Source organism: Electrophorus electricus, chromosome 14, assembly GCF_041902795.1.
Source record: "Electrophorus electricus isolate QZ-2024a chromosome 14, ASM4190279v1, whole genome shotgun sequence".
NCBI lineage: Eukaryota > Metazoa > Chordata > Actinopteri > Gymnotiformes > Gymnotidae > Electrophorus > Electrophorus electricus.
Genome location: NC_137510.1, coordinates 6,807,501 through 6,833,864, shown reverse-complemented (window position 1 = coordinate 6,833,864; position 26,364 = coordinate 6,807,501). Strand labels below are relative to the sequence as shown.

At 39.9% G+C, this 26,364-nt stretch overlaps 2 protein-coding genes across 6 annotated transcripts in view; both read right to left on the bottom strand.

Annotated features, from left to right (window-relative positions):
- Positions 1–178: 178 nt before the first annotated feature.
- On the bottom strand, positions 179–4,628 carry LOC145651253 (uncharacterized). 2 transcript variants are annotated; one of them, XM_081697019.1, is made up of 3 exons: positions 4,482–4,628; positions 3,139–3,298; positions 179–1,511 (listed from the first exon to the last, which is right to left on the bottom strand). In XM_081697019.1, exons 1-3 carry the CDS (start codon positions 4,626–4,628, stop codon positions 1,417–1,419), a joined length of 402 nt encoding a protein of 133 aa, XP_081553145.1. In that variant the 3' UTR covers positions 179–1,416. The 2 variants fall into 2 exon arrangements, with proteins under 2 accessions (XP_081553145.1, XP_081553146.1); XM_081697020.1 differs by having other exon boundaries at positions 3,157–3,298.
- Positions 4,629–12,619: 7,991 nt separating this feature from the next.
- rb1cc1 (RB1-inducible coiled-coil 1) overlaps positions 12,620–26,364 on the bottom strand; it is a 28,357-nt gene continuing 14,612 nt past the window's right edge. For 2 of the 4 annotated variants that reach the window (XM_035530595.2, XM_081695737.1), the window contains exons 7-23: positions 26,320–26,364; positions 24,840–25,024; positions 23,936–24,122; positions 23,565–23,646; positions 23,380–23,444; positions 23,171–23,274; positions 22,440–22,566; positions 20,304–22,228; positions 19,162–19,339; positions 18,655–18,763; positions 17,574–17,856; positions 16,547–16,601; positions 16,368–16,415; positions 14,381–14,439; positions 14,145–14,272; positions 13,796–13,866; positions 12,620–13,546 (exon numbers count right to left, since the gene is read on the bottom strand). The exon at positions 26,320–26,364 is cut by the window's right edge and continues 126 nt beyond it. In XM_035530595.2, the coding sequence (XP_035386488.1) occupies positions 13,469–13,546; positions 13,796–13,866; positions 14,145–14,272; positions 14,381–14,439; positions 16,368–16,415; positions 16,547–16,601; positions 17,574–17,856; positions 18,655–18,763; positions 19,162–19,339; positions 20,304–22,228; positions 22,440–22,566; positions 23,171–23,274; positions 23,380–23,444; positions 23,565–23,646; positions 23,936–24,122; positions 24,840–25,024; positions 26,320–26,364 (3,729 nt within the window). In that variant the 3' untranslated portion in view covers positions 12,620–13,468. The other 2 variants (XM_035530596.2, XM_035530597.2) reach the window with 2 other exon arrangements.

Here is a 26,364-nt window from a genome sequence, read left to right as displayed (position 1 = left end):
TGACCCACATGAAGGTGGGGGGGAAGACAAACGCTTAAGCAAGGAAAACTCTTAAACCATCAACAAAGGTTAAACTAGAAGTGGAAAAGTGTACAATGGTTTGAATGTCTTAAGTGGTGGAGTGTAATGCTGTTAATAATCCTGTACTAATCCTGATACAGAGGAGAGGACAGTGCTATAATATATAATAGGCAAAGCAGGTTTATTTATACAGCACGTTTCATACACAGTGGCAATTCAAAGCGTTTCACATAAAAGAGTTGCTACATAGATAAATAAAACTATTAAAAATTCAAATCAACTGATTTAAACAGAACAAATTTCAAATATAGATCTAAATATACTAGTAAATAAAAGAAATGTTAAAAATTTAAATGTTAAGAGTTCAAATTAAACATGTAAAGTGTTAAAATAAAAGATAAAGAGAATAAATTAAGAATTAAATGGGAAATAGTGCACTGTAGTAGTGAACATTAAAAGTTAAAAGTTCAGTGCTACAGGAGCTAAGGAAATTGCTTAAACTAAGATGAAAGCCTGGTCAAATAAGAAGGTTAAAACCATGTCAGGACTTTTTTAATACTGTGTTGAGAACTGGCTCCATTTAAAAACAGCATAATAGCTAAACACTGCAATCTCTGTGCTTAGTCTTTACATTGGGCAGAACTAACTGACTAGCGCCTACTCTTCTGTGAGTTCTGCTTGGCTCATAACACTGCAGCATAGTAGATAATCATGCTGGTAATACACCATAGACCTACTGTAAAACCCTGATGTCAAATGAATAAGAAGTGTTGGAATCATCTTAAAGAAGGTGCTAGAAAATGAATGGTAAACCGGCAGTTATGCAGATATCTTTTTATGCATGCTGTCTATGATGACTTTATAAGCATTACTGTTATCCAAGCATAGGTTAAGGTGGCCTAAGTCTTTGTCTACACAAGTGGTGAATCCATACTGACTGTGTGGGCCGGGTTCAAGCTCACTGTATTGAATGTGTATCTGTACAAAGGGATCACTCCGTAACCCTTGAGGCTTCGGAAACTATTACATTGTTTTTCAACTTGATCTCAATCCACTGTATCTATAGCATTTCAACTTGATCTTTATCTACTCTGTCAGTAGCATTTCAATTTAATCTCTATCTATTGCGTCTGAAGTATTTCAACTTGATCTGTCTACTATATCTGTAACATTACAGCTTGATCTCTATCTATTGTGTCTATAGCATCTCAGCCTGATCTCCATCTACTGCATCTGTAGTATTTTTAATCTTGATCTCTATCAATTGGTTCTGTAGTATAGTGTTGATTGACTTCAGACACACTTAAAACATAGGCCAAAGGGCAGCTGTTGAGCAGTGGAATACACCAAAAGACGTATTTTTGAATGCTTTAATTACTTTCTAGTCAAAGATATTTATACATCACGTTGTAAATCTGTATAGTTTGTTCGTTGAGTGATGAGTTGAGTAAACATGGGTTCCTCATGATCGCCAAAGAATGTCACAAAACCTTAAGGGAAAAAAGTAGTTAGGAGTTAGTTTATACTGTGTTTCTTGAGTGTTCAAAAATTAACTACATAAAAGCAGCTTTGGCAATATCTCATGCCTGTCTCATCCTAAGACATCCTCAGAGTGTTATGGATGTAGTTTTGTGCTTGTGTTATATCATTATGTATTTCAAATATTTCTTGGTTGAATTCAACAACTGAAGTTTCCATTAGCTGCCATAGGTGTTTCTGATAAGCAAACTTTTCAAGTATGGGTAAACTGGGTCAACGAAATTGTTTGTGGTAATTGACCACACAACTCAGAAATGGTTAAAGATTATTATAAAAATTGCGGGAAATATTCCTTTAAAGTCCCAATTTTCAAACAATTAAGACTTTTTATCTTAGCAAGAACTGGAAGGAACTGACAGAAAACACAGAATCATAGATAGAGCCAGAATATGTGCATTATTTTTGCAGGATTTCCTTTACAGCTTATATATATGGATATATTGTTAGTGAGATGGTCATAACATATTACTCTTTGTTATATGAAGCAAAACTGTTGTCCACTGCCTGTTTCACACAAATATTTTAATTTCACAATTCCATTGTTTTTGCAATATTTCCATATTTCATGGGGTCCTATTACTGAGATCCTACAATGTTGGTGAAGGTCCTACACAGAGCAGAATCTGGTCAATTTACAAATCAGGTGGTAAACCAGGGATACAGGGATAATCATCTCATACACAGTGTTCTGCAAATACATTAATCCTGTATGTGAAAAGCTATGCCTGAGTTTATAAATTAAAGCACATATAGTGATTAATGAATATAACCCACAGACATGGAACGACTCCTAACATGGACCTACTCCTAACATGGACCTACTCCTTTCAAAGTGATTTTAGAGTAAGGATCAGATGAAGCACCATGCATTTTCAAATGCCACCCTGACAGTACAGGAGTGTCTCATATCTACACAAACTGAGCAATATTTTGAACATGAAACAAATCTGCACTCTATCCCTGTGATAGCTACAACATCCTTATCCACATTATTTGGTTGATTTGTGGATGCTGCTGGTCTTAATGCCGAATAAAATGCTCCATAATTGTTGTCCCTGGGCACCAGGGTGAGACAAATAAAAGTTACACTGGAGTGGAATTAGCATGTGAATAGGGCAAGCAGGAGCATGCTCAGTAAAGCGCTCCACTTGGCTCCAAATAAACAGCCTTGTCACAAAGTCCACCCCACTGCACTGGCTGCACCTAAAAGGGCTCCTGGGGACTTCAGTGACCATTCACTCCTAGCTCTCTTTTCCCAAGCACCTGTGAGTGTTTTTTTTTTTCTAGTTTCTCATTTTTTCTCCCTTTGTCTCTTGCCTGTTGTTTTTTTTTACCCTTTTCTTTATTTTTTTGGCTGGGCTCTATCATTAGGGAAACACTTTCTTTCTAAAGGAATTCTTGCCACTAACAATGCTGTTTGTGTATTTACCATGGGGACACAGACCCCTGATTGCATCCAAAAAAAGAAAAACAACCCAGCACAGTTAGTAACGCTGCCCGGTGAGTAAGAAAATGCCCTTGAAGTTTTGTGCAACCGCAGTAATATGAGAGCTAGTGGCTGAGGTGCTAGATTCTTGCCTTTTGCGGGCGACTCACAGGTGCGGTTGGAATGGCTTGCCTCCCAGTTGGCATCGGAGGGCTCATCCAGCTTCTCCATTGGGCTGGACCTCTGCGAGCTGCTTTGCCATTCTCCAAAGGACTTTGCCACAATCGCTTTGTCCACTGCTTTCATTGTGTTCTGTAAAACACATTTACAGCATGACTTTCCAGGTTTATCCCTCTCATGAGCCATCTACCCCCTTCACTCCCTGCTGCCACTAAACCTTCGCTCATCGTGCCAGCACAAGGTAGCGTATGCACACACACACACACACACACACACACACACACATACAGACAGAGAAACACACACATGCACAAACAGACAGGCAAACACATGCCTGGCTTTCTCAGCAAAATTGTCTTTTTATTGCTGTGGTTATTCTTGCGGAGTTTTTCTCCTTCACGTTGTCTCAATTGACAGACACTGCTAAGTGTTAGGCGAATCCAGATTGCCTAAATTTTGGGCAGCAAGAAAGAGAGAGAGAAAAACAGAGCGAGGGGGGAGAGATTTTTTTTTTTTTTTAAAAACAAACGAATATGCAGATTAAAAAGTAAACATTCGGGAAGAAGAGCAAAAACCACATTTTCATTTTTAATCCAACTTAGCTGAAACAAAAATAACACATTATGTTCTAATTGGGTGCCGTGCAGTCCACAAATACTATTACAAGGCCGATCAGGATTAGTGGTGCTACACACCTAGTTATCTATTTCTGAGTGCCAAGACTGCGAGCAGTGGGCAACTAAATTTCAAAAGCTGGCAAATCCAGTTGTCTCCTAAATACAGAAAGTACTTAAATCCAGGCAAAACACAAGAGAGAGAGGGATAAAGGATGCTCTGCGTATCACCAGAAAGCTCGCGCACTTCGTGGAATCACTGGCTAGGTTAAACAAATATGCTAAGCAGAGATCAAAACAATCCTTTGATCTCCAGCCTAGTTTCCAAAGCTATGGCTCTGCTCCTGTTGTAAATAACTTGTATAAATCTGTACCATTTGCCTTCAGGTAATATCAAAAGTGCCCGTTATTCATGGGCAAATGTTTCTCCTGCCATTAGAAAACAGATCAGATAAAATCCACATTTATTATTTACTTGCTAAAATTTTCTGGCCACAGGATGGCATGAGTATTTGAATACTGTAGTGTTTATGAATACTGTACAATATTGTGACTACTATTTGAATGTGGCATGTTGCTGGATAGATACTACATGAACTACTTTGCCTGGAAACACCCGTCTATGGTCAAACTACTCGACCTGTTGTACATGCATTTTGGTGCAGTAAACCCAAACCCTGGCAGGCATCTGTAGTACGTACCTCCAGCAGCTCCATCAGGTTCTGCACAGTGAAAAACATTGTCAAACAAAAAGAAGCTTGAGGAATCCGTCCGCAGGGAAGCTGAGCGACTTGCTGACTAACTTTGCTGTGTGTTTTGATTGTAGCACAAAGGAAAACGCTGTCCATTCAGAAAGAGGCTGGACAGCGTGGGGAACAGAGGGGGTTCGTGTCCGGCATCAGTGCCCACCGTTCAACGCCGCGGAGGGCACGGCATCGATGGCACAGGGTGGCACGGGGCTCACACTGCCTAACAGAACAACTCTTGTGCCAAGGGAGTCATCTTTTAGAAGTTTCTGCCCCACCCCCTGCTACAGTTCTTAACTTCTACAGTTAGGCTTTTGACTTGAATGGATGAATGGAGTACACAGCCGTGTCCCAAGGTTCAGTTCTGTTAGAGTGTTGCAGGTGGCACAAAGGGACCAGGTCAGTAAAGACCTACGGCTGTGATATAGTCCAGATAAAAGAAGACCAAATAATTTTATTTCACATATGAGACTTCAGAGTGTCTAAATTTGTGTTATATCCTGAACTCTGGAATCTGTATTATTATATTACTTTAGAAGACCTTGTAATGCAAGATATGTCCGTTCTTGCCATCAGAAGCAAATGTAAACTTGAAGCATTTTTGGTCATCCAAAAAGAAAATAAACCAAGAGGAACTATGCAAATGAGGGATACAGGGCCCTACTGCCAGCTCAGTGGAAAGGAAAACAGGGGAAAATAGGGAAATATGCCAGTTGGGATCCGCTTTAATTTTGCTGTATGGAAGTCATTCATAATGACATTTCGGGCTAAAATGTTTAAGTGGAATTACAAAGCTAATGGGAATCATTACCTAGGTAGAGCCATCTTTTAAGTATAGCACACCCGTGTGTTAGATTTCGGCAACACAGAACTGAGTGGGTATTCATGTGTGCCTACGGTGCCTACGGCCATAGTCTACAGTGGTACCCATCGCTGCAGAGAGTCACCGGTACACTTCAGGCTGTCTCAGCTTGCACGCAGCCGAGCAGAAGGAGTAAAAGCATGCACGCCAAAGCTCCCGGACTAAGAGATGCTACATTAAGGCTGGGCACAGCAGCGTGAGGGACAAAAATTGTCGCCGACGTATCGTCTTCACCGCCCGCAGACATGGAGCGAGGCTAAACGGCCGCCTGGTGTATTAGCACGTTAGACGGCCGCGCTGCTCGGAGAGGTGGTGTAAACCGTGCATATGCGGCGCACGGCTAAATTGCGAAATGACAGATTCCGGGTGTGAGGAGAGAATGACTAAGTAATAAGAAGAGGACGCCAGTCGGCTAGAGGAGAAGTATTAGCACTCTTCATCGTCAATCACACAGTCGGGTAAAGCAGTCCCAACAATTATCGTCTTCACAAAGATCACAGCTCTTTGACTCATTATGACATGCTGAGGCAAGGCGAATAATAAATACACATGGTATAGAGGCAGGCCGGTTGCCTCGTCTCCTGGGATGGTCTGCCCACCACCAGGGGTCACATATTTAGGCATTTTGAGATGTACAAGATGGTGAGGAAATTAAGCGATACAAATTCGGCACAATATCTTCACGAGAAGCATAATTAAATGATTAACCATTGTCTAAGGTTGCTGAATAATCTTGGATTAATTATAACGTCTTTAGTAGCGAGTGTAAGCTGTGATGATGGCTTGAAGTCAGCGTGTGAGTGAAAGTTACCAGCGTTCAGATCCATGCCTCTCCAATCAGAACAGAAGCAGCAAGAAGTTCTAACAAGGAAGAGTCTGCCAGGTGGCGAACTGGCGGTACCAACACAACGCACAATCTGTCCGCTTCTCCTTCCAAATCACTGACAGCTGCCATCAACAGCCCCACACTCACACTCTCTCACGCGCGCGCGCACACACACACACGCACACATGCACGCGCACGCGCTCTCTCTCTCTCGCTCACACACACACACACACACGCATACACGGCAGGGCTAGCACGCGCGCGCGCGCCTGCACACACACATTTGATGCTTTGGCTGCATGCTAACCCTTCCACAACAAACAGACGGTCAGGTAGCCCTACAGTGATTTTCATCATACTGCTGCATCAGAAAACAACTAAGAAACCCATAAAAAAAAAATCTTACAAACCCCTTTTGTGAAAATGCTGCTTTCTGGTGTTCCTCCCTGTTGTACAGTTGGAAAGGCTAGAAATTTCCTAAAGCGGGCCTTCTCAAGTGCTCTGAAATGAGGGCACTGTGTGGAGCACAAGCACGAGCCATTTCTACTCCACTGGCTCCACAAGCAAGTGTCTAAAAATAAAAACTGGCAAAAGTTCTGCGGATCTCTTATTGGTCCCATAGTTTGATTTCACATTTAGCATTCTGCGGCCCCCCCCACCTCACCCCACCCCCCTCGCATAAACAGAGCATTCTTCTCCTCCTGCCGTACAATGAGACTCGAGTGACTCTGGCAGCGCGTTTTGGATCGCTGCTCCTCAATCCACCAGTGTATGTTATCAGCAGGTAAACAAGCTTTCCAACAAAGCCATAATGGAACTGCACGCAGCATAAAGAGGCTCATCTCGGAACGCCGCGGAGCCCATCAAAGCCGGTGTCATTCCTTCGGCACAGGCGGCGTAGCCGGGAAATGCCGCGCTCTTCGGTTCCGTTTTGAATCACGAGCTATTTTCAGACTTTTCAACTATTTGGAGTGATTATCTATAACTTGTCACAGAGCAAGACGATATTACGGGAAATGAAACAGATGTTTCAAGGACGAAGGTTCCCCTCCCCAGTTAGCCTGCTCTAAAATCTTCCTTCTTTTTCCCTTCAGGTTTAAATTTATTTTCAAAGATACAAAGGCGCGCGTTTTTTAATGGGGTATAAACCCCTTGAAGATTTTACTAAATTGCTCTTGCAGATGTTTGTCGGGAGGTTAGGATTTACTAAGGGGACGTGAAGAGTATGAGATAGTGAAGCTGCTCAGAGCCACCGAAGATCCGAGATTGCTTAAACTCATGCTTCCTTAGCCTAGAATGCAGAAAGGACAGGACTTTCTCCCTGAGAGACAAGTCGTAGGTTACAGGCTGAAAATGTGCTGAAACGGAAGCGCATAAAGCACCTATTTGGTTGTCACCTAAAACAAAGGCCCCTTTCTCCTTGTGAGTTCAGGCGACCACAACAACTGTCATGGTGTGAATACGTGCTCTGCTATCTTCCATGGTTCCCAACATCATGGCACGCTGCTTTCCCACACCTTACTTCTTTCACACAGCATCGTCCTAATAGGAAAACACATCATAATCTGAAATCTGAAATTTGATTCATGTTATAACTAATAATAATTAAATGTTGTCACATTAAGGATCAAAGATCTTTTGCGCCAATTTCTGAAAGCAGATAATAAGTAAGTGTTCTACAAAAACAAACTCATGCTTAAAGTTAGAAAAATAATATGGGCACAACTGTGATTTCCCTGAAGCCCCCAAAGACCTTTTTACACCTATCATCACATCTATAGATTCTTATAACATCTTAATTGTTACAAATGTTTTACCTTTATCCCTAATTTCAGTACCTTGCACATAGTTTAGAGTTATGTCAGTTATGAGAGTGGGATGCATGCGGACGCTGATGCTTCCAGTCTTCAGTTACCAGGATGAATTTTCTTATAGGGGGATTTTCTTCAGGGCAAGCATGTGTCAGCTGAACACAACAGCACACAAATTCGCACAGGCTTTTGACACAAGCTATCGTGGGCAAGCAGTGTGAATGTATATTGTATTTTGCTGAATTCACTACTTCTGGGGCTCACACGGGTGCTTTAAATTGTTAGATAATATTCTGCCAGTTGTATTTACTAAATTGAGATGGACTATAAATCTTTGAGGAGATATATACTCTATATATTTGGATAGTTAAGTGTAGGGACCCAGTGTGAATCTGGATCTAAATCCACAGGGGAGAAAAACTGTACACCTTAAATTGGAATCTGTCACAATATCTTAAAATGCACAAAGGTGACAAAATGATTTTAAAAAGCTGTTTTGCTGCAGCAATCCACAGTGTAACAAAAAGGAATATCTCATAAGATCAGACACAATACCAAATAAATACTGGTTTCTGCATTTGATAATCCAAAAGATCATTTAGTTTGTATTCACCTTTTAACTAAAATTTCCTTGCTTTTCACAGGTGTGACGAAGCCAGTGAAACATGTCTGTCTGATTAACTTTATGCATTTTTGTAGAATAAATATGTCTTTTCAAAGGATGTTTATTCCAGAGCCACAATCCCAAGCCCGATTTTATGTCACAATGAACTACATTTGATGGATTTAAGTAGATTTACTTTCAGATGTACAGTTCTCGTTTTATTGATGCGTTAGACTTCCTGCAATTGCTCTGTTTTGATTGCTTGCTTTATCAAGTTTTAAACATTTTTCATTATTTCCCTTTATTCCCTCATCTCTATTAACTATTATCAATAGGGCAATATTTTCTCTGCTGTGTTATCTTTGTGGTTCTAAGTGTGGTTTAGACATAAAGCTCAGACTGGAAGAATTAGAAGCTAAGCTTCAACATTAGCTATGACTTGTCCAGACGCACTCCATTATCCACCTTTTACATCAGGAATATACTTGCTGCTTTTGAAAGAACCTTTATATCCAATCACTGTGGTGACAAGCCTCCATCTCAATATGCTGCAGTCTGTAAATCATTTGAAAGTAAGTTTTGTTTCAGGTCTGTGCTCAAGAACACTAGACTGAAATGCAATGATGACAATGAGGTAAAAATATATAATGTCAGCTTTAATTCAAATGTATTTACCTCTATATTTTGTGAATAATGGCTATTTGTATATACAGTCTCTCCATTTCAGTGCACTGAAGGCACATGAACAACTAACTGTTCTGCTGTTGGACAGTTGTGTATTGTTGCATTGTTAGTTCTGGTACAAGAGAAGGACTGGATGGTTGGAGTTGATTTGACATGAGGCATTTGCATGTGGAGACTAATGTCATTCTTTCTCAACATGAGGTTTAAAGTGTCAGGCTGAAAAAGACTGTGTAAAAAGTCAATAGCTCACAACCTAGCAGACCACAGAAAACCACAATAATGTTTCATTGAAGAATACTTTCAACCATAAAAGAAAACAGAAGAATACTATACAGGTTGTAGACACAGATTTGTCAGAGACAAATGAGTCAGGTATGCAGTAAATGGTAATCACTATTTACGTATCTTTTAAAATCTGAAATTGTGCGTACTCACCTTTTTAATAACTTACCCAGGAAACCTTTTACATTTTACTCACTTATAGTTAAAAGAAAGTCCCTGACTATGGCTGAAGGCTGTTCTGTTCCAAATATTTCCTGCTTTCACCTCGATCCCCCTCAACACCCAAGTCGAGTTCACAAAATGAGTTCTGCTCCGCATGCACCTATACGGCTTATATGGCCTATACTCTTTTACTTTTTTCATGTACCTGTTGAGCACATAGAAACCACGTCTTCAGTTAACGAATAGTAAATAATTCTTAATTCTAATAGTTATATTTTCCATAGGTTTGGTAGCAAAGTCTTTTTCAAATACATATGGTAGATTAACTGTAGGTTATATAACCAAAAAGTGACCAAATATCTTTTAGCTAGCTAACCTAGTTGTACTGATTCACTGGCTTTCAGAAGTTTGCAAATATTTATAATAAAAGCTTAATTTCAGAACGAATTGTGTAAATTAAATTACGATAGCTCTGGTTTAAGATTACTTAAAATGTCCTAAATAAAACAACCTAACATTACAGAAACAAATAAAATAGTTAAGATCTTACACAACATTCAGTGAGAGGAAACGTTGAGACTGGAATAAGGTTTTTGCTTGTCTCGCATGTCACCAAAACTGATGACAAAGAACCACAGTAGTTAGATGGTAAAAACTATGAAATGCCAACTTAACATCTCTCTTAGCACTGATATACCATATACTAAACTTTAGTGTACACACTAACTATACATAAAACCAACACATCAGCTTTATTCTTTATAGTGCATTTTTTATGTGAACTGCACTGCAGATGTATATACACACACACTGAAATTTTAACCTTGTATTTATTTTTCAAATCCTGTCTACTGGAATATAAATTTAAAACAATAAAAGTAGTGTCAGTTAGTTGTTAGACAGTACTATCTAACTTTTTATCTCAAGTGCTTCTCAAAGAAGCTTGAGCTTTGCTGCGTTCCACTCTATGGGTACACCGACCATCTCTACTTAATCCATTATTATTTATTATTATTACTCCGTTATTACAAATAATGTATTTGCAGTGACTAAAGGAAACTTCTACAAAGACAAGTCACTATTAATGTCAACGCAGGATAATATTAAGTTTCAAAATAAAGATAAATTTTTTAGTCATGGTTCATTTTAAGATTATTTTTCTACACCCATTTTGTCGCATTATTTTTTCTATTTATTTTTTCCATGAATTGCTTTTGGTGTCTTTATTGCTGGTTTATTTTAGTGTATTTTTTTTTCTTTTGGGTGAAGCAAACCCTCTTTGGAGGGGAGGAATGCACCATCGCCCAGTTCCATTCTGCCCATCGTCTCGACGTCCCAGAGGCACAGTGGGGGGTTGTAAACATTTGCACTCGCGGGCCTGTCCATTGCACATGCTGCTGCTTCGCCAGAAACCTCAGCATTGCATATTTACTCCGTCAGGCCTGTCCCGAGATTCTACGAATCACACCAGCGAATTTCTGAAAATGCCATCCAAATGTGACAGCAGACTTATGCTAAATGGAGAAAATAAGGCAAAACATTGCTGAAACACCCCTAGGCCCACATGGTACCGAAGGCTCGGCAGAGAGCTGCTAGACTCCCCGCTGTGAACTGGGAAAGTGATGTTGGTGCGCCTTGCTCTTCCGCGAGGGCAATACCGTCGCCGGGCCCCTCGCTGAAGCCCTTTTGAAGTCTGCTGCCTGTGAGAAGCATGCCAACATTTCCACACCACAGCAGATAATGCGCCCACAAAAGCTAGCGTTTGGATGAGGGCAGAACATGAATGCAAGACGTGTCTAACTTTGGCACACTGGGAATAATTCCCTCAACCACATTACCTCTGCACTGATACTGCAGAATCTTTCTCTGTTGCCAGTATTTAATTTTAGACAGAACATGTTATATAATGCAATAAACAATGAAGAAAAAATAAATAGATACATTAATTTCTGACATGTATGGACCAGTTCGATATTCATTATTTTATTTCAACACAATAGAGGCATAATTCCTTGAGAATCTTCTATTTTGCCTGGCAGGAAGTAGTGCCAATGACTCAAGAGCGTCAATAGCTGATGATTGGAAAACTTACGTAAACAAGTACTTGTCTTCATAGCTTGTAATTGCATATAATTAGAGGCAGACTTTTGGCCACACTCTGGGTTTGCTGAAGCAGTTCTGAGGATGTCATCGTTCTAGTTTAAGCCAAGCATGCTGTTCTCTCTATAAAAAGCTCTATGTCTAATGTACAAGTTACTTACTAAAATACTTCACTTGATGAATTGTGTTTGTACAATAAATGAGGGGGAACATTGTTTTTATGTGAGGGTATATCTTACATTGTTCTTCTACAGCATCATTAACATTAATTTGTCCCTGAAATAGTTGTTAATGTAAGATATTTCAAAAGCCAGAGAAAAGGACAAATTGACATAAAAATGTTTAAAGGCCTATCAGGATAAATCCTCAAAACAGAAACTTTCTATTCGTGCATCTACTGAAGAGGACAACTGTAGCCCGACAAAGTTATATATATATATATATATATATGTGTGTGTGTGTGTGTGTGTGTGTGTGTGTGTGTGTGTGTGTGTGTGTGTGTGTGTGCGTGTACCTCATCATAGGCCTAACTTTGGTGGTGGTGTCCATCCTGAACTTGTTCGCTCACTCCAAACAGATTCCAGAGGTGATGGTAGGATTCTCTAATTACCATACACATACCACGTAGGATCACACTAATCACTACATGTGGAATTTAGCTTTAATAGACATACAAAAGTTTCAAAATCATTCCACCCTATGCACACATATAGACAGAAAGAGAGGATATATTGAATGTAAATAAGTTCACCCTGAGACATCTGGGGTCAAACCTTTATTGTTTGAAAACTCTAAACTCTTTTACAATACAGTCATTTTTGTTATTTGTGTGATTTCATGAATAATATACAATGTCATGATTTAATCCAATAAGGACATACAACAAACAGGAAAAAATTCTTTCTACATGTCAATGTTCTATAGTAGCGGAAAGATATGTGGTGCTTCATAGTTTCACTGCGAGCTTGTTTTCCAACAGCACCATTGCTTCCCTTCTGAATAAACGAAAGCATTATGTCTGTGAAAGTGCATTTCAAAGATTGCACGGCCTGGAATTGCCTGGGCCATCCCAGTGTACATTATGAACAGGAGGGCCATACTCTTATTATGTGACAAACGGCATGTTTAACCTACATTTCCAACTACAACACACATCCAGAGAGTTAAAGAAAATATATCTGTGCATGCCATGAACATTCCCCCATAAACATTTACAATAAATCTATATTTTTAGAACCTTGAGAAGCAAATAGTTTGATAATGATACAATGTTTCCCCCCCAACAAATGGACAAAATGTCAATAATAATGATGAACTAATATATAACATCCAAATAGCTTTTGTTCATTTTACAGACTTGTTACAATGGCTTAGGAGCCAGTATGCAAAGGGCATGCCCCAATAAAGTAATATTATTTGGTCCACATTTACAAACCCTCTGAATAAACAGAGGAAAACATGGGTTGCCACAGAGGGCTTTAAAAAAAGAAAAAAGGGGAACAAGATAACATTTGTCTTCTTGCTTTCTCGATGAGACAGTTATGAATGACATGAGATCTTTGAAAAATGCAATATAAACATTCTAGCTCATGACAGAGTGATATTACAATTTTACATTTTCTTATTCCATGGCACGGCTTTTACACGGTAGAATTTGGTGCCCAGTGGAACTTTGAACCGGTTTTGGGCCTGAAGAAATAGTGTGTGTACACACACAAACACACACACACACACACACACACACACACACACAAATAATTACAACTAAAAAGCTGTAATTGCTGTTAATGACAGTACTTAAGCCCTCAGGGTACAATTTCAGCTCTGAACACCTTTCTAAAAACATTTATGAAGAATTAAGAATAAATTTGACACATTACTCACAAAACAAAAAACTGTCAACAAAGTGAAAAATGATAAATCATGTTAACCAGTCACCTTTTTTGCCTGGCAATATTCTTTCTCCATGACTTTCCCAAGGACCCATGGTCGCCTTGTGGCTCCAGCTGCTAAAGAGCGAGAAGAAAAAACATTTAAACACATTTTAACATAAAAAACAATAAAGAACACCATACATAAGCCTATAAGTAGTGGAATACACATATGTAGTGGAATTACACAGAATTTATATTTTTGGTCTTTTAAATACTAATTCTAGGAAATTGAACCTTTAAGCTCAATTTAGCCATTTAACTCTACGGCAGACTAAATTACATGTATTTTTCCCCACTCCATTGTATACCAACCCAGGCACTGGGTAAGCTGAAGTAGGTTTAGAGAGTCAGACCTGGCTTGAGGTCCAGGGCAGAGAGTGACTCCGAATGCAGAAAGTAGAGAGTGGGTGCGACTGTGAAAAGCACATAGTTATCATGCCGCTCATCTAGAATAATAAGGACCAAGTCTCCAACCTGAAAACTATAAGAAAAAATACAAAAGCAAAGAAAAAGGCTTTGAAGACAAATTCAGGAAAGAAAAAAAATATAGAAATGTCTTAAAAGCTGTAATGATGACTGAGACGCTTACTCTCTAATAGCGATCTTCTCTGAATGCCTCGAAGATACAGAGGACATACTCTGTGACATCTGAACAGAACACATGCAGAAAATATTCAACAAATGACAAGCTAGGACGCAATAGTTGTGTAGCATGATAATCACAGAGTAAATAAGGATACAACAAATACATGACCATTTCCCTTTGTCTTCTGTCTTGAAGTAGTTCTATACATTTTTAATCATAACTAGTAGGGAAAACAGCAACTTTCTCCATGAAGAACAGCAACATCATTAGAATAAACTTCTGTAATCTTGCAGTGTGAGCTAGAGACATCTCACATTTCTCAATAGAAAAAAAAAACTTCGAAATCAGACATCCCATCAGACAAGGCATCAGACATTGCTTCATCCACTACAAAGATACAATTACACCAGCAGTGTTTTCCCAACACTGGCTCTGGTAAATAAGCAGTTTCTGAATGGCAGTCACTTCTGAGGCTCATGACAAAATTTAAACGGAAATCAGTAGTCAACTTGCGAGGCTTTAAAAACAACAATAATAATAATAATAATAATAATAACTACCTACTTTTACTAGTCTACTGCTCTTTGTGAGACAATGTTCCTTATCTAGAATAAGCTATTTTGGGTCCTCTTGTCTTTCTTGACACCTTAAAATTTCCTTTTGCCTCTGTGACTGGCAAACCTGTAATTTGTGCACCCAACTATTCATTCCATTTCACAGTTTGCCTCATACAGCTGCAGAAAAACAGAAACTGAACTGCATTTCACATTTTAAGAGTAAATATATTAATATCAAAACTAATTTTAAAAAATAAGTCACTTGCTGAAATATCATTTTAAAACATTATATCCTTTTCACAAATACATTCATCTAGAGATTTGGTCTTCTCTTGTAGTACTTTATGGTTCAAATAACTACGAGCTTGGACTGTGTGCGCTTGTGTTTAATACAACAAACCACACACTGAGGACCATCACTTCAGTCTCACTTGATTATTCTGCCACCTAGTGGTGGCAGCAGCACACCAAACGTTTTCAGCCTATTATGACCATGTTGAAGCCCTGTAAAGGCCATGACAAAATGATGATTCCATGCACAAATGTGAAGGGAAAATTAAATATAGCAAAAGCATTTTTTACTTAGTCAGATACAAATTGGTGAGAAAGCTATGCAAGTAATGCTAACCTATTAGTGAAGTTTGAATTGGTGAGAGGGAATGTGCTAGAGAAAAAAAAAAGACAAAAAAAAAAAATTTCAGCATTGACTAAACTAATTTCAAGCAGTCATGCAGCATGCAGACACAGCAGAAATGTCTACCAGATATTATGGGTGAGACTTCCATAAACATGCTTAAATCAGCTGCAAAATGACACTGATTTTCTTGCTATTTCTCACTTGAGCTTATTGCTCTCCTAGCAGCTAATGGAGAGGACATTCCTTCATGCCTTACTTCCAGTACAGCTGTGTCACAATTTTCATAAAAAGATTAACCCTGTTTACAGAAATGGTCCTGTGGGAAAGTTAATTCAATCATATAAAGAGACCCATGTTCTAATTAACAACTGATAATATGCCTCTTGCCACCTGAACAACTATAGCTTTACAACGCACTAAAGCACAAACAAATGCGGTTCTGTGTCATCTGCATTATTTGTCAATTTCCCGTTTCCACATTGATTTTGTTAACCAACACAATTGAAATGGTTTTGGATGTGGTTTATGTAGATGTGCTTTAAGCACTTTTTAAGGAAATAAAGAAAATAAAACAAAGAAAGAAGAAGAAAAAATTTGACAGCTGACACTAAATAAAAAGACAAAGCAGGTTTTACATTTATTTATGGATTCTTTTCATTGACTGACCATATTTATCATATTTGTGAATATGCTTATTATTAGTTTAAAATGTTATATTCAGTCCAGAAAGACTAAAACGTGTGTGAAAACGCATGTGCTGAAGTGTGAGACTGGACTGTTACAGTGTAACACATACCAGTCTTTGGCTGAGTCTCTTGTTCTCCTCTTCCTTCATGTGTAACGTCTGTAACAGAGATGTGCATAATGAAAAATCAAACCTATAGAATCCCAACAACTGTCTGCTCATGTTTTATCTATCAGCTACAATGTGCCAGGAAGCTTGAACTACAGACAGTGATGCAGTGATCTACTTACCCTTTCCAGTATAAGTATCCGTTGCTTCTCCTCTGATAGCATCAGTGTGTTATCACTACAGTGAAATTAAAGCAGCAAATTATGAGAGTACTGTAGCATTGGCAAATAAGATTTGGAACTCTGACATTTTGGATACATGTCAATACTATGAATATATGTCACTGAAGTTGACGATTTGCAGAGTACATGAGAAAGTTAGTCTGGAACTAAAACACAGTCTAACAGATTGCTATTTTGTCTTAAAATGTATAACAGCTAACTTCAGAGTTGAAACGCAAGATTTATATGGGGTTCAGAAAGCAAATCAGTCTGACTCTTCAAACTCTGCCTCTCTTTGTTTCTGTGCCTGAGCTGTCTGATTTCCTGATGATCCAGTTTGGCCAAAATCTGACCAGTGCAAGGAATATGAAGCAACACAAGGCTCCTCCAGTGTGTCTCACCTTATCTGTCTAATCGGTTTGGTTTTCCAGCCACCAGTATTAATTTAGGACACCAATATTTACCCATTTAGTGTTTATTCTGTGACCATTGAAGCATTTTAGATATAAATTTTTTTTAAGAAAGAAAGGAACTGCAATTACAAAGCAGTTGCATCCCTTAACACTAAATGAGGGAAGTTTTTTTTAAGCTTTAATAATTTAATCATATCATTTTTTTGATCTGAAGGTTTTTAAGTAAGCACAGAATATACATGTTTAGTCACGAATTACACAGTAAGGTAAAGATATTAGCACTTTATAGGTATACAAAAATTTTGATCAAGATTCTGGGTCTGACAATCCTGATAATTAATGTAATGAGACATCATATGAGGGACAATAACACGTAGAACTTTTTTAGCTATGAAACTACTCAACCAAAGTAGCATAATGAGTTCATACTGTGTTATTTCAGCAGTTTTTTGTGTGGGTGTGGCTTAAAACAGAGGATTACTCCATGGTCATGTGTGGGTATCATTCAAAATACAGTCTTACTCTTATACTCTGCACAGTCATCATGTGTGGGTGTGGCATAAAATAAAGCTTACTGCACAGTCATCATGCTGGCCTCCACAGCAGAGTCGACTCTGTCATCATCTCGCAGCGCAGCCATGGCCGCTATTCTTTCTGAGTCCAGTCCGGGCAAAGCAGGGGCTTCCGCAGGGGTGGAACCACAGGCCCCAGGTGACTCCATGCAGACAGGGACAGGATTGGACGTGAAAAAGGAAGAGGAGACGAGCGCAGTACATCGGAGACGGTTGAGCTCCTCCTCCAGTTGCTTTTTTTCTTGAAGGATGGAGGCACGGTCTTCTGAGAGAGTCTCAATCAGGCCTGGAGGAAGACAGCAGCAGAGATGTTTCTCACCACTGTTGAAGAGTGCTAAGAAGTAGCCCACCCAAGAAGAGTGGATTCAGTAAACCAAATATGCCAGTTAGCTAAGATACCAATTATCAAAGGCATCTCACATCGGTAGCAAATTAAAATAGGCTTGGTTACTAATTTCTTTACTTTTGCTGCATTCAACTGGCATCCTTAGTTTATGTTAATTTCATTAAAATTAACATAATATGGGTTATGAAATTTTATAGAGCAATAAATAGTTATAGGAAGCATTCCTTTGTAATGAAGAGAGAAATAACTCATTCTGAATTAAAAATGCATTCTAGTTGCATGTCAGTATGCAGTGTAATGATCAGTGAGTTGTTTCAGTCATTAACTGAAATAATAACTTTATGTTAACAATTGTACAAAGTTAGTATGTAGTCATTAATAGCCTGTGGGAATGCGAAATGTTTTCCCATTAGGGGTGCCCTACCCATAGTCCTAGAAAGGCAAAGTCTAGCATAATTTGGACAGTTCAGTGATTTCCATATTCAAATGTAACTGATTTATCAATTGTTTACAGTTACTTACCAGTTACCAGAGCAGTATAAATTGCCTGTGCAGGCATCTTTTACAAGTGAAAATGCATCCATTTTATTTTCTTCCCCCAAAATATACAAGTTCTGTGCGATGACTATAACCTCACCATCAGTTGAAACAAATCCAGTGTGATGACTATAACCACTCTATCTGTTGAAGCAAGCCCTGTGTGATGACTACAACCACACCATCTGCTGAAAGTCTTACCTTTGTCTTTCTCCTGCTGTTGTGTCACTTTTTTAAGATTCTCACTCAGTTCGTTAATAATCTGTTCCTTCTTCATCTTTTCCCGTGTGAGGACAGTGTTGAAATTTGTCTGGAGAGGGAATAAAAAAAACAAAACAAAACAAAACAAAAAACCCCAGCACAAACACACATTACCCAAAGACTACTCCTTCCACAATCAATTCCAGCAAACTTTAATTTAAATACTGACAGATGGTACTCAAGCTTAATCTCAGCTGTGAAGAAATGGAAGAAATGGGTGCTTCCTAGCCTTGTTTGTGGAGCACCTCTGTCATATATAGTATAGTGTATTCATACTCGTAACACAGCTGCCTCAGAAACACCTTGATAAGTGACTAAGGTGCTGAATCCAAGGTGTTAAAGCAGAGCAGTAAGTGGCTCCAGCACCAGGACTGGGAGACAGTGACGTGCAGAAATAATTAAGATGTCAGTCAGTCATTCAAAGCATGCTATGAAAACACAAGCCACCTGCTGCTCAGCAATCAGTGACGTCTTCATATTCTGCAGCTCCTCGTTCTTCTGTTTCTCCATGAGCTCCAACCTCGCCCGGAGTGATGCCTTCTCCTCCTCCAGCCTCTGTTGCAGGGCACTGTCTAGAGACGACCCAGCCACTGACTCCACCTCGCCCTGCCTAGTCACTGCCACTCTGCCAACACCACAGCCACACATGAGTACTGCTGGTGGCCGTGCATTTGGTAGCTGCACTCAGCTCTATTCGCCTTATGATAAAATACTTGGAGTTGGCCATAAGGAGCTCTGGACTAGCAGAAAAGGGCAGCCTTTATCTGGAAATTAGTCAACATGGGGGTCACTGTCTGCTAGGGCTGTTTACTTAAATTTGGTGTCCAAAACAACCAAATTATATTAGCAATGCAGCACCAAAATGTCCCAAAATTTTGGATCCCAAATTTGGTACTTTGGACAAAACCTATATCATAAATCAAGTGTAGCAATTATTACTTTATTTATTTAGTAATTATTAGTAGACCTAATAAACCATATAACATGAATATGATAATGAAAAAAATTGTCTAGAAATCTATAGTTTTTGACTGCATGAGAATAAATACTGAATGAAATACACCACAGCCTCAACAAATTGTACAATGAGAAACCATCACTAGGAAGCAACCAACACCATTTCTTAATTTTACAAGAAAAAAATAGCACCAAAAGATTTTTTATTAACAAAAAATAGGCTCTGTTCTTGTTGTGGAGATATCTCATGTGGAATATACCAACAAAAAATTTTCCCCCAATTTTTTTGGACCAACAAAAAAATCTTTCCCCCAATTTTTTTTCCATCTGGCATGTAATTTATAATGATTTGTCTTCTTTTTGACCTGTAAAGTTCAGTTTTTGGAAATTATGTTAATCTATTATTATAACAATAAAAGGTTGCATTTAAAAAGCAAGCTCATCAAAATCAGATGCGATTTTAAAACATTTTAATGCCTCCGACGATTTGAAATTTGAGGGGGAGTTTTGGGCGTGTAATTATTAGAAAGTATAAGAACAACTTCAGTTTATGAGTTTGTGTTTAGCAGATCAGATCAGATTGGATATGTGGATTATGTTTATGAGAAAACTTTAAAATTAGTTTTACTTACTCGTCCGTGGATTGTCTTTCAAGTTGAGTTTCTAGTAGTTTAATTTTTTCTAAAAGTTTTGTCTCAAGCTCCACCATGTGGAGCTCAGAGTCCCTTAAGACATTGTTTAGTGCCACTTTAGCCTCCTCTCTGTCCTCCTCTATCCTTCTCTGAGCCTCCTGCCTCTCCTGCTCCAGCCTTCCAGACATGAGGGTGATCTCCGTCTGCAGGTCACTGATGGTGGCCTGCAAGTCCCGTTCTCTGTCCTGGAACCCTCTCTTTTCCTGGTCATGCTCCTCCCTCAATCCAGCAAGCTGTTCCTCCTGCTCAAGCTGGAGCTTCAGATGGCGCTCCTCGCAGTCCCGTTTCACTTCCTGTGACTTCTGCTTGAGTGCAGAGAACTCGTGGCGAAGGATGGTGCTCTGTTCCTCGTGCCGGTCCACCAGCTCCGAGATGCAGTGGTCCTTCTCCAGGCGCATGAGGGCACGCAGCTCCGCCAGGCCCAGCTCATGCTCCTCATTCCGCTTTTGCAGCTGTTGGGTCAGAGCCTCCACCTGCTCCTGCAGGATGCCTGTGCACGATGCCATCTCAGCCCGCAGGGTCTCCTCCAGCTGAGCCTGGGCCTCCTCATGCTGCAGGCGAAGCTCTTCACTCTCAGACTCCTTCAGGGCCAGCTCCACCTCGAGCTTGCAGCAAGTGTCAGTGAGGTCAGCACCACGGGCCTCTGAGTCTCTTAGGCGGCCCTCGTACTTCTTGGACTCTATGGAGTGGGCCTCCTTCATCTCCAGGATCTTAGCCTCGTTCTCCTGGGCAACAGCATTCAGAGCACTCTGCTTGTCCCATTTCAGGGCCTCCAGCTGGGCGTGTTGCTCCTCTTTCAGACGGTTCTCCAGCTCTTGGAGACGGCTGTTCTCAGCGCTCTCCATCTCCTTCCGTATTTTCTGCCGGCTGCGCTCTAACTCACCATGCAGGCTGTCCAGCTGGCTGGCGAGGGCGTCCCTGGCGAGCACAGCATCCCGTAGTGCCTCTCTCTGCTCAGAGAGCCTCCTCTCTAGCTCTTGCACCACCTGCTGATGCCCACTGCACACCTCCTTCAGCAAGCGCTCCCTCTCTGCCTCCAGCTGGGCCAGCTCCTTCTCCTTCCGTTCCAGCAGGCCCTCCAGCTCAAGCATGGCGCGCTGTACATCACGCACAATGCCCCGGTTCCCATCAAGTTCCTCAGTGAGACCATGGACCTGCTTGTCATGGTCCTCCATGAGGTTCCTCAGCTCCTGCTGGTGCGCCTCCCTTAGCTCGCCCTCATGACAGTATCTGATGCTGTTCACTATACCGTGGACGTCGGCGCTCATCTTTTTCAAGGCAAGGCTGAAGTCTCGTTGCTCCTTTAAAACAACGCCGCGCAAATGGCAGAGATCATCCTTCACCTTCCTCAGGTTGCTCTGGGACTCTTCAGCAGCCGAGCGGTACCTGTCCACAGCCAGCCGGAGGGCAGCAACGCGGGAGTTCTCCCTCTCCAGCGTGGTGGTGTCCTGGATGCGTCTGCTATCAATGGCATTAATGACAGAGGAGTAAAGGGACTCTACCATCATCTCGGGGCTCGTGGGGTCACTGACCGGGTTGGGTGACATTACGTTTTCTTCAATTACAAACTCGTTAACCGCTGACATGAAGTCTGACTCTGGGCTCTCAGCCAACGAGTCCAGGTCTAAGGAGCCTTGCTGGAGTACAGGATCCATATTGGGGTGCCCGATGGTTTCAAAGTCAAAGGTATGGGCATCTATACTGTCAGGAGACAGGTCCTCTAAGGGAGCTGGGAGGGGTAGTGGCTGGCAAGGCAGTGACTGTAGGCTGAGGGCAGGTGGGGTTTTGGAGGAGGTAGGAGTGGTCTCTGCTCTGCTTTCAGACCTGGGGGTTAACGTGCTGAGTCCCATGGCATTTCCAGAAACCTACCATAACACATAATTAGCAACAAATCTCACTTGCATTTTAAGACAAAGTGAACCATTTCACACATTATTGTGTACGTTCTGTATATCTATAAACTGAGCCTTCTCTTCCTGACTGAAAGCCCACTACGTTGTATATGGCAATATAATCTTTTAATGGCAAGTTTTGAAACTGGTGGAAAAATATCTTGACTGAAATGCGGTTATGTACCTTAAGTTCACTCAGTAAGTCCGTCATGGTTTGAGACATCTCATCTACACTTTGAGCTGCCTGCACTAGCTGGTGAAGGGCCTCCACATGGTGGTGAAGAGGTTCAAAGTCACACAGTGATGGAACCCTGAGGGAAGACGTATACAGTTAGAATAAAAATGATAAACATGTACTATAGAGCCATAAGCTAAGACAAGACAAATGGGCTTATACTATATGACCATATGAGCCAGATCTGATGAGGTTTAATCATTTTTAATTCAGTAAAATGTAAAATTCTGAAAAAATCTTTTTTTTTTGTTTACATCTTGAATCTGTTTCAGCACAATCTAATTTAATTCACAAATTCACAAGTTAATTAATTTCAGCTGTGTCAAATGCATACCATTTTGCCCATGCTGAATGACAGATAATAAAATAAATAACTGTCTTGTCTTTTAGCACACCATAAAGCTAACATTTTATGCCTGCTGTTTGATTTCACACTCAACACATCTTCAAAAGGTCTCACAGCATAACATGTTACATCAAGCAATTTCATCAGTACTGTCACATATACACAATTCTCATAAGACTGGAATGTGGCAGATTAAACTGGCCCATTCTGGTGTTTCAATCACCCTAATACAGAACTCTCTTAACACTATGCACAACATTTCAAACAAACTACAAAGATTTGATCTTGTGCGACTTTTTGTAATGTTGTAACCTAAAAGAGGATGAGGGTTTACCTGAGAAAAGGCTGCACTTCAGCAGGACAACAGCTCTTAAGGTACTGAAGGTCATTCAGAGAGATGTCTGGAAGCTCAAAGTCAAATCGGCGAGGCTTTCTGGTCTAAGATCCAGAAAAAAAGAGCAGATTCAGTGCAGGCAAACAGAAGAATAGAAGAATCAAAAGAGTGAAAATATTTTCACTGTATCGACAAATTCAAATACTTACACAAAATGACGAGGGAGGCCAGGAATCAAGTCCCCGAAACAAGCGGTTTCTAAGGAATGACTTTCCTACAATGCACATCAAAAGCATGTTTTCTAAATAATGGCTTCAAACAGACTCCACAATGTCTGCATTTTACATCCATAGAGGTGCAGTTTTGTGAACACAAACTGTAAGCTCATACTCACTGAACAGCTTGCCAAATGTCTCCCGTTTGGCCTTCTCTGCTTCATAGAGGTTCTTCCCATCTTTAACCAGAGCACTTGCCCACTGTGGTAACACAAACAAAGAAAAACACCATGAATGAATAGACAAAAATGGAGCAGAGAAGGCTAAGCATATGAACACAGATGTTGGTGTGGCATCCTATAAATACTACCTCCTGTAAACTCTAAAGACAGTCATGCATTCACATGAAGATGAAAGACCTTAAAGGTCTCCTTACGGATTACTATTAGACACATTTAAAGACAGTGCTTAAATGGGTAAGCCATCACTGGCTTGGCCAAGAGGGTTTTAGTAAGAGCACTGCAAAAATTCTGCTGTGTTAGAAACTCACCTCTCTGTAGTGTTTGATGAACATTTTCCTCCGTACCACCTCCACCACAGCCAGGCAATACATCTGCGGGACAGTACTGAGGGTCTCCACCACACGCACCCGCTCCAACAGCTCTGTCAGCAGGCGGAGGAGGGCCTGCAGTTTCTCGCCATCTTGGTCCGCGTGGAGCATCACATAGCAGCACCATCTGGAAGCACCCAGCACCATGATTAACATGCCAGTGAGCAAGAAACATCCTCAATACTCACATTACCAAGAAGATTACCATTACCAATCTATTCCTGGTCATTCATCCTCACATTGCTAAGAAGAATTAAATAAATGGTTCATGCCACCCAAGTTATCAAAAGACAAAAATACATTTTTACATTACAGCAGAGTTCTTGCAGCCCTGGCTACAGACTTAATGTTTAGTCATCAGTGAAAGTCATTTTAGAAAGAAACATTTTACATTAGAACAGAGGGTCCTGAAGCTCTGACTGCAGTTTTATCATCAGTGAAAGTAATTTTATGCAGAAACAGGAACCAGTAAAAAATGTTTGATTTAATTTTTATGATGCAACATTTAAAATAACATTTATGCTAAATAAATCACATTATGTTGCTGCTTTGCAAAGTTTGTTAAGCAAAATACCAACTGAATAACTGTGCTCGATAAATACAAATTCATGAGAATTGTAACATGGCATTATTAACAATTTAATAGAATACCATTACACTGTCCAGCAAAGTTGTCCATTCTTGTAAATGATTTATAGCACACAAAAACAGGCACCTTTAACAAATGTGTAATTGTAATTTTTTACAAATGTATGTTGCATGTACTGTATCATCTTGCGTGCTCAGGCAAAAATGGCAGAGAAAATGGCACTAAGTTTTTGCAAAGATCAAAGGCTTAACTTACTTGAGACGGACTTGCAGGTTGTTGGCAAGTTCCTGTTTGGCAGTGGTGCACTTCTGTTTGATGTCCAGCAGCTTCCTGTGATTGGTCAGCATGATCATCAGCTGGTTGGCATGACTCAGACACAAGTCTGGTAGCACCGAGGTGTCCTTCAGATTTTCAGCCCTCTTCTGATTGGCTAGAAATCCCTATGGAATCAAAAATAGAAAATACAATGGATGTTCTTGCTGCATTTTTCTGAGCCTGACTTATCCTGCAGGTCAATAAAAAACGACTTGCACTGCACACATTGCACAGCTTAACCTTGCCTTTCCATACATTTGTTGAAACTTTTGGGGAGAAAGAAAAAAACACTCAAATGCCGAGAACAAAATATCAGACTACACTGCCCATCCGAAGTGTGGGATACCTTGCCTTTTTTCTAAATTTACTCACCAATGTCACAAAGCAGACAGCTTTCATACAGAATAGCTATTTAATAAAATTTTAGACACATTTTTCCGCCACACTCATCATTTACAGGTGTATAAAATGAAGCATATAGTCATTTAATCTCCATAGACAAAAAATGACAGTAAGTAGACTGGATCATACTGAACAGCTTAGGATACCACCTAAGCTCACTTCATAATTTCTTTCCTGCCATATCTGCCCTGGCCAACTGTGATTATTGGGAAATGTAACTGTCAAGGAGCAACAACAATTCGTAAATTCACAGTGCGGGACAACCAAGTGTGGAAGCAAAATTGCTCAGCCTCTGTTATACCACTCAAAATAGAGAGCCAAACTGCCACTGGAAGCACAAGCATTCTGTGTGTGTGTGTGTGTGTGTGTGTGTGTGTGTGTGTGTGTGTGTGTGTGTGTGTGTGTGTGTGTGCAGGATGGAGCAACTCCATGTTAATGCCCATAGTTTTAGAGTGGAATGTTCAACATGCTCATATAAGTGTAATACTACTTTTGGCCATATAGTGTAGATTTTGCATAAATAATAATTAACTTTCTTTTTTAAAGCCATACTGAAAATTTTAAAACTTTGAAGCACTTTTGTGGAATGTCAAGAAAAAAATGAAGAAAGTGTGTGCAGCAGTAGTGTAGGGTTCAAAATCAATAAATAAAAATGTAAAAATTATTTATTTATTTATTTATTAACGACTCTACAGTTTTGCTGAACGTATAATTGTTTTATTAGTTGTTTTCAGAAGTACTTACACATTATATTTTTTACTCAAAATAAACCTGATTGATCTTTACTGTTGTCGTTCAAAATGTGTTCAATTATCAAAAACATTATGAAAATTTAGGTCCCCCTGCAGTGTACATTATGAAGTTGTTGCATTGCATCATTGCAATAAGTAAGTCATCTGACATTTTCAAATATATATATAAACAAATATATAACTGGCTTGTTTGAAGAAAGGTACCATAAGAGTCCCTTTCCCTCACTTCTAACAGTTTATCACCTGATCTGATAAAAATGTCTTACCTGAGCAAGTTCCTTCTGTTCATTAACTAGCTTTTTGCAGCTGGC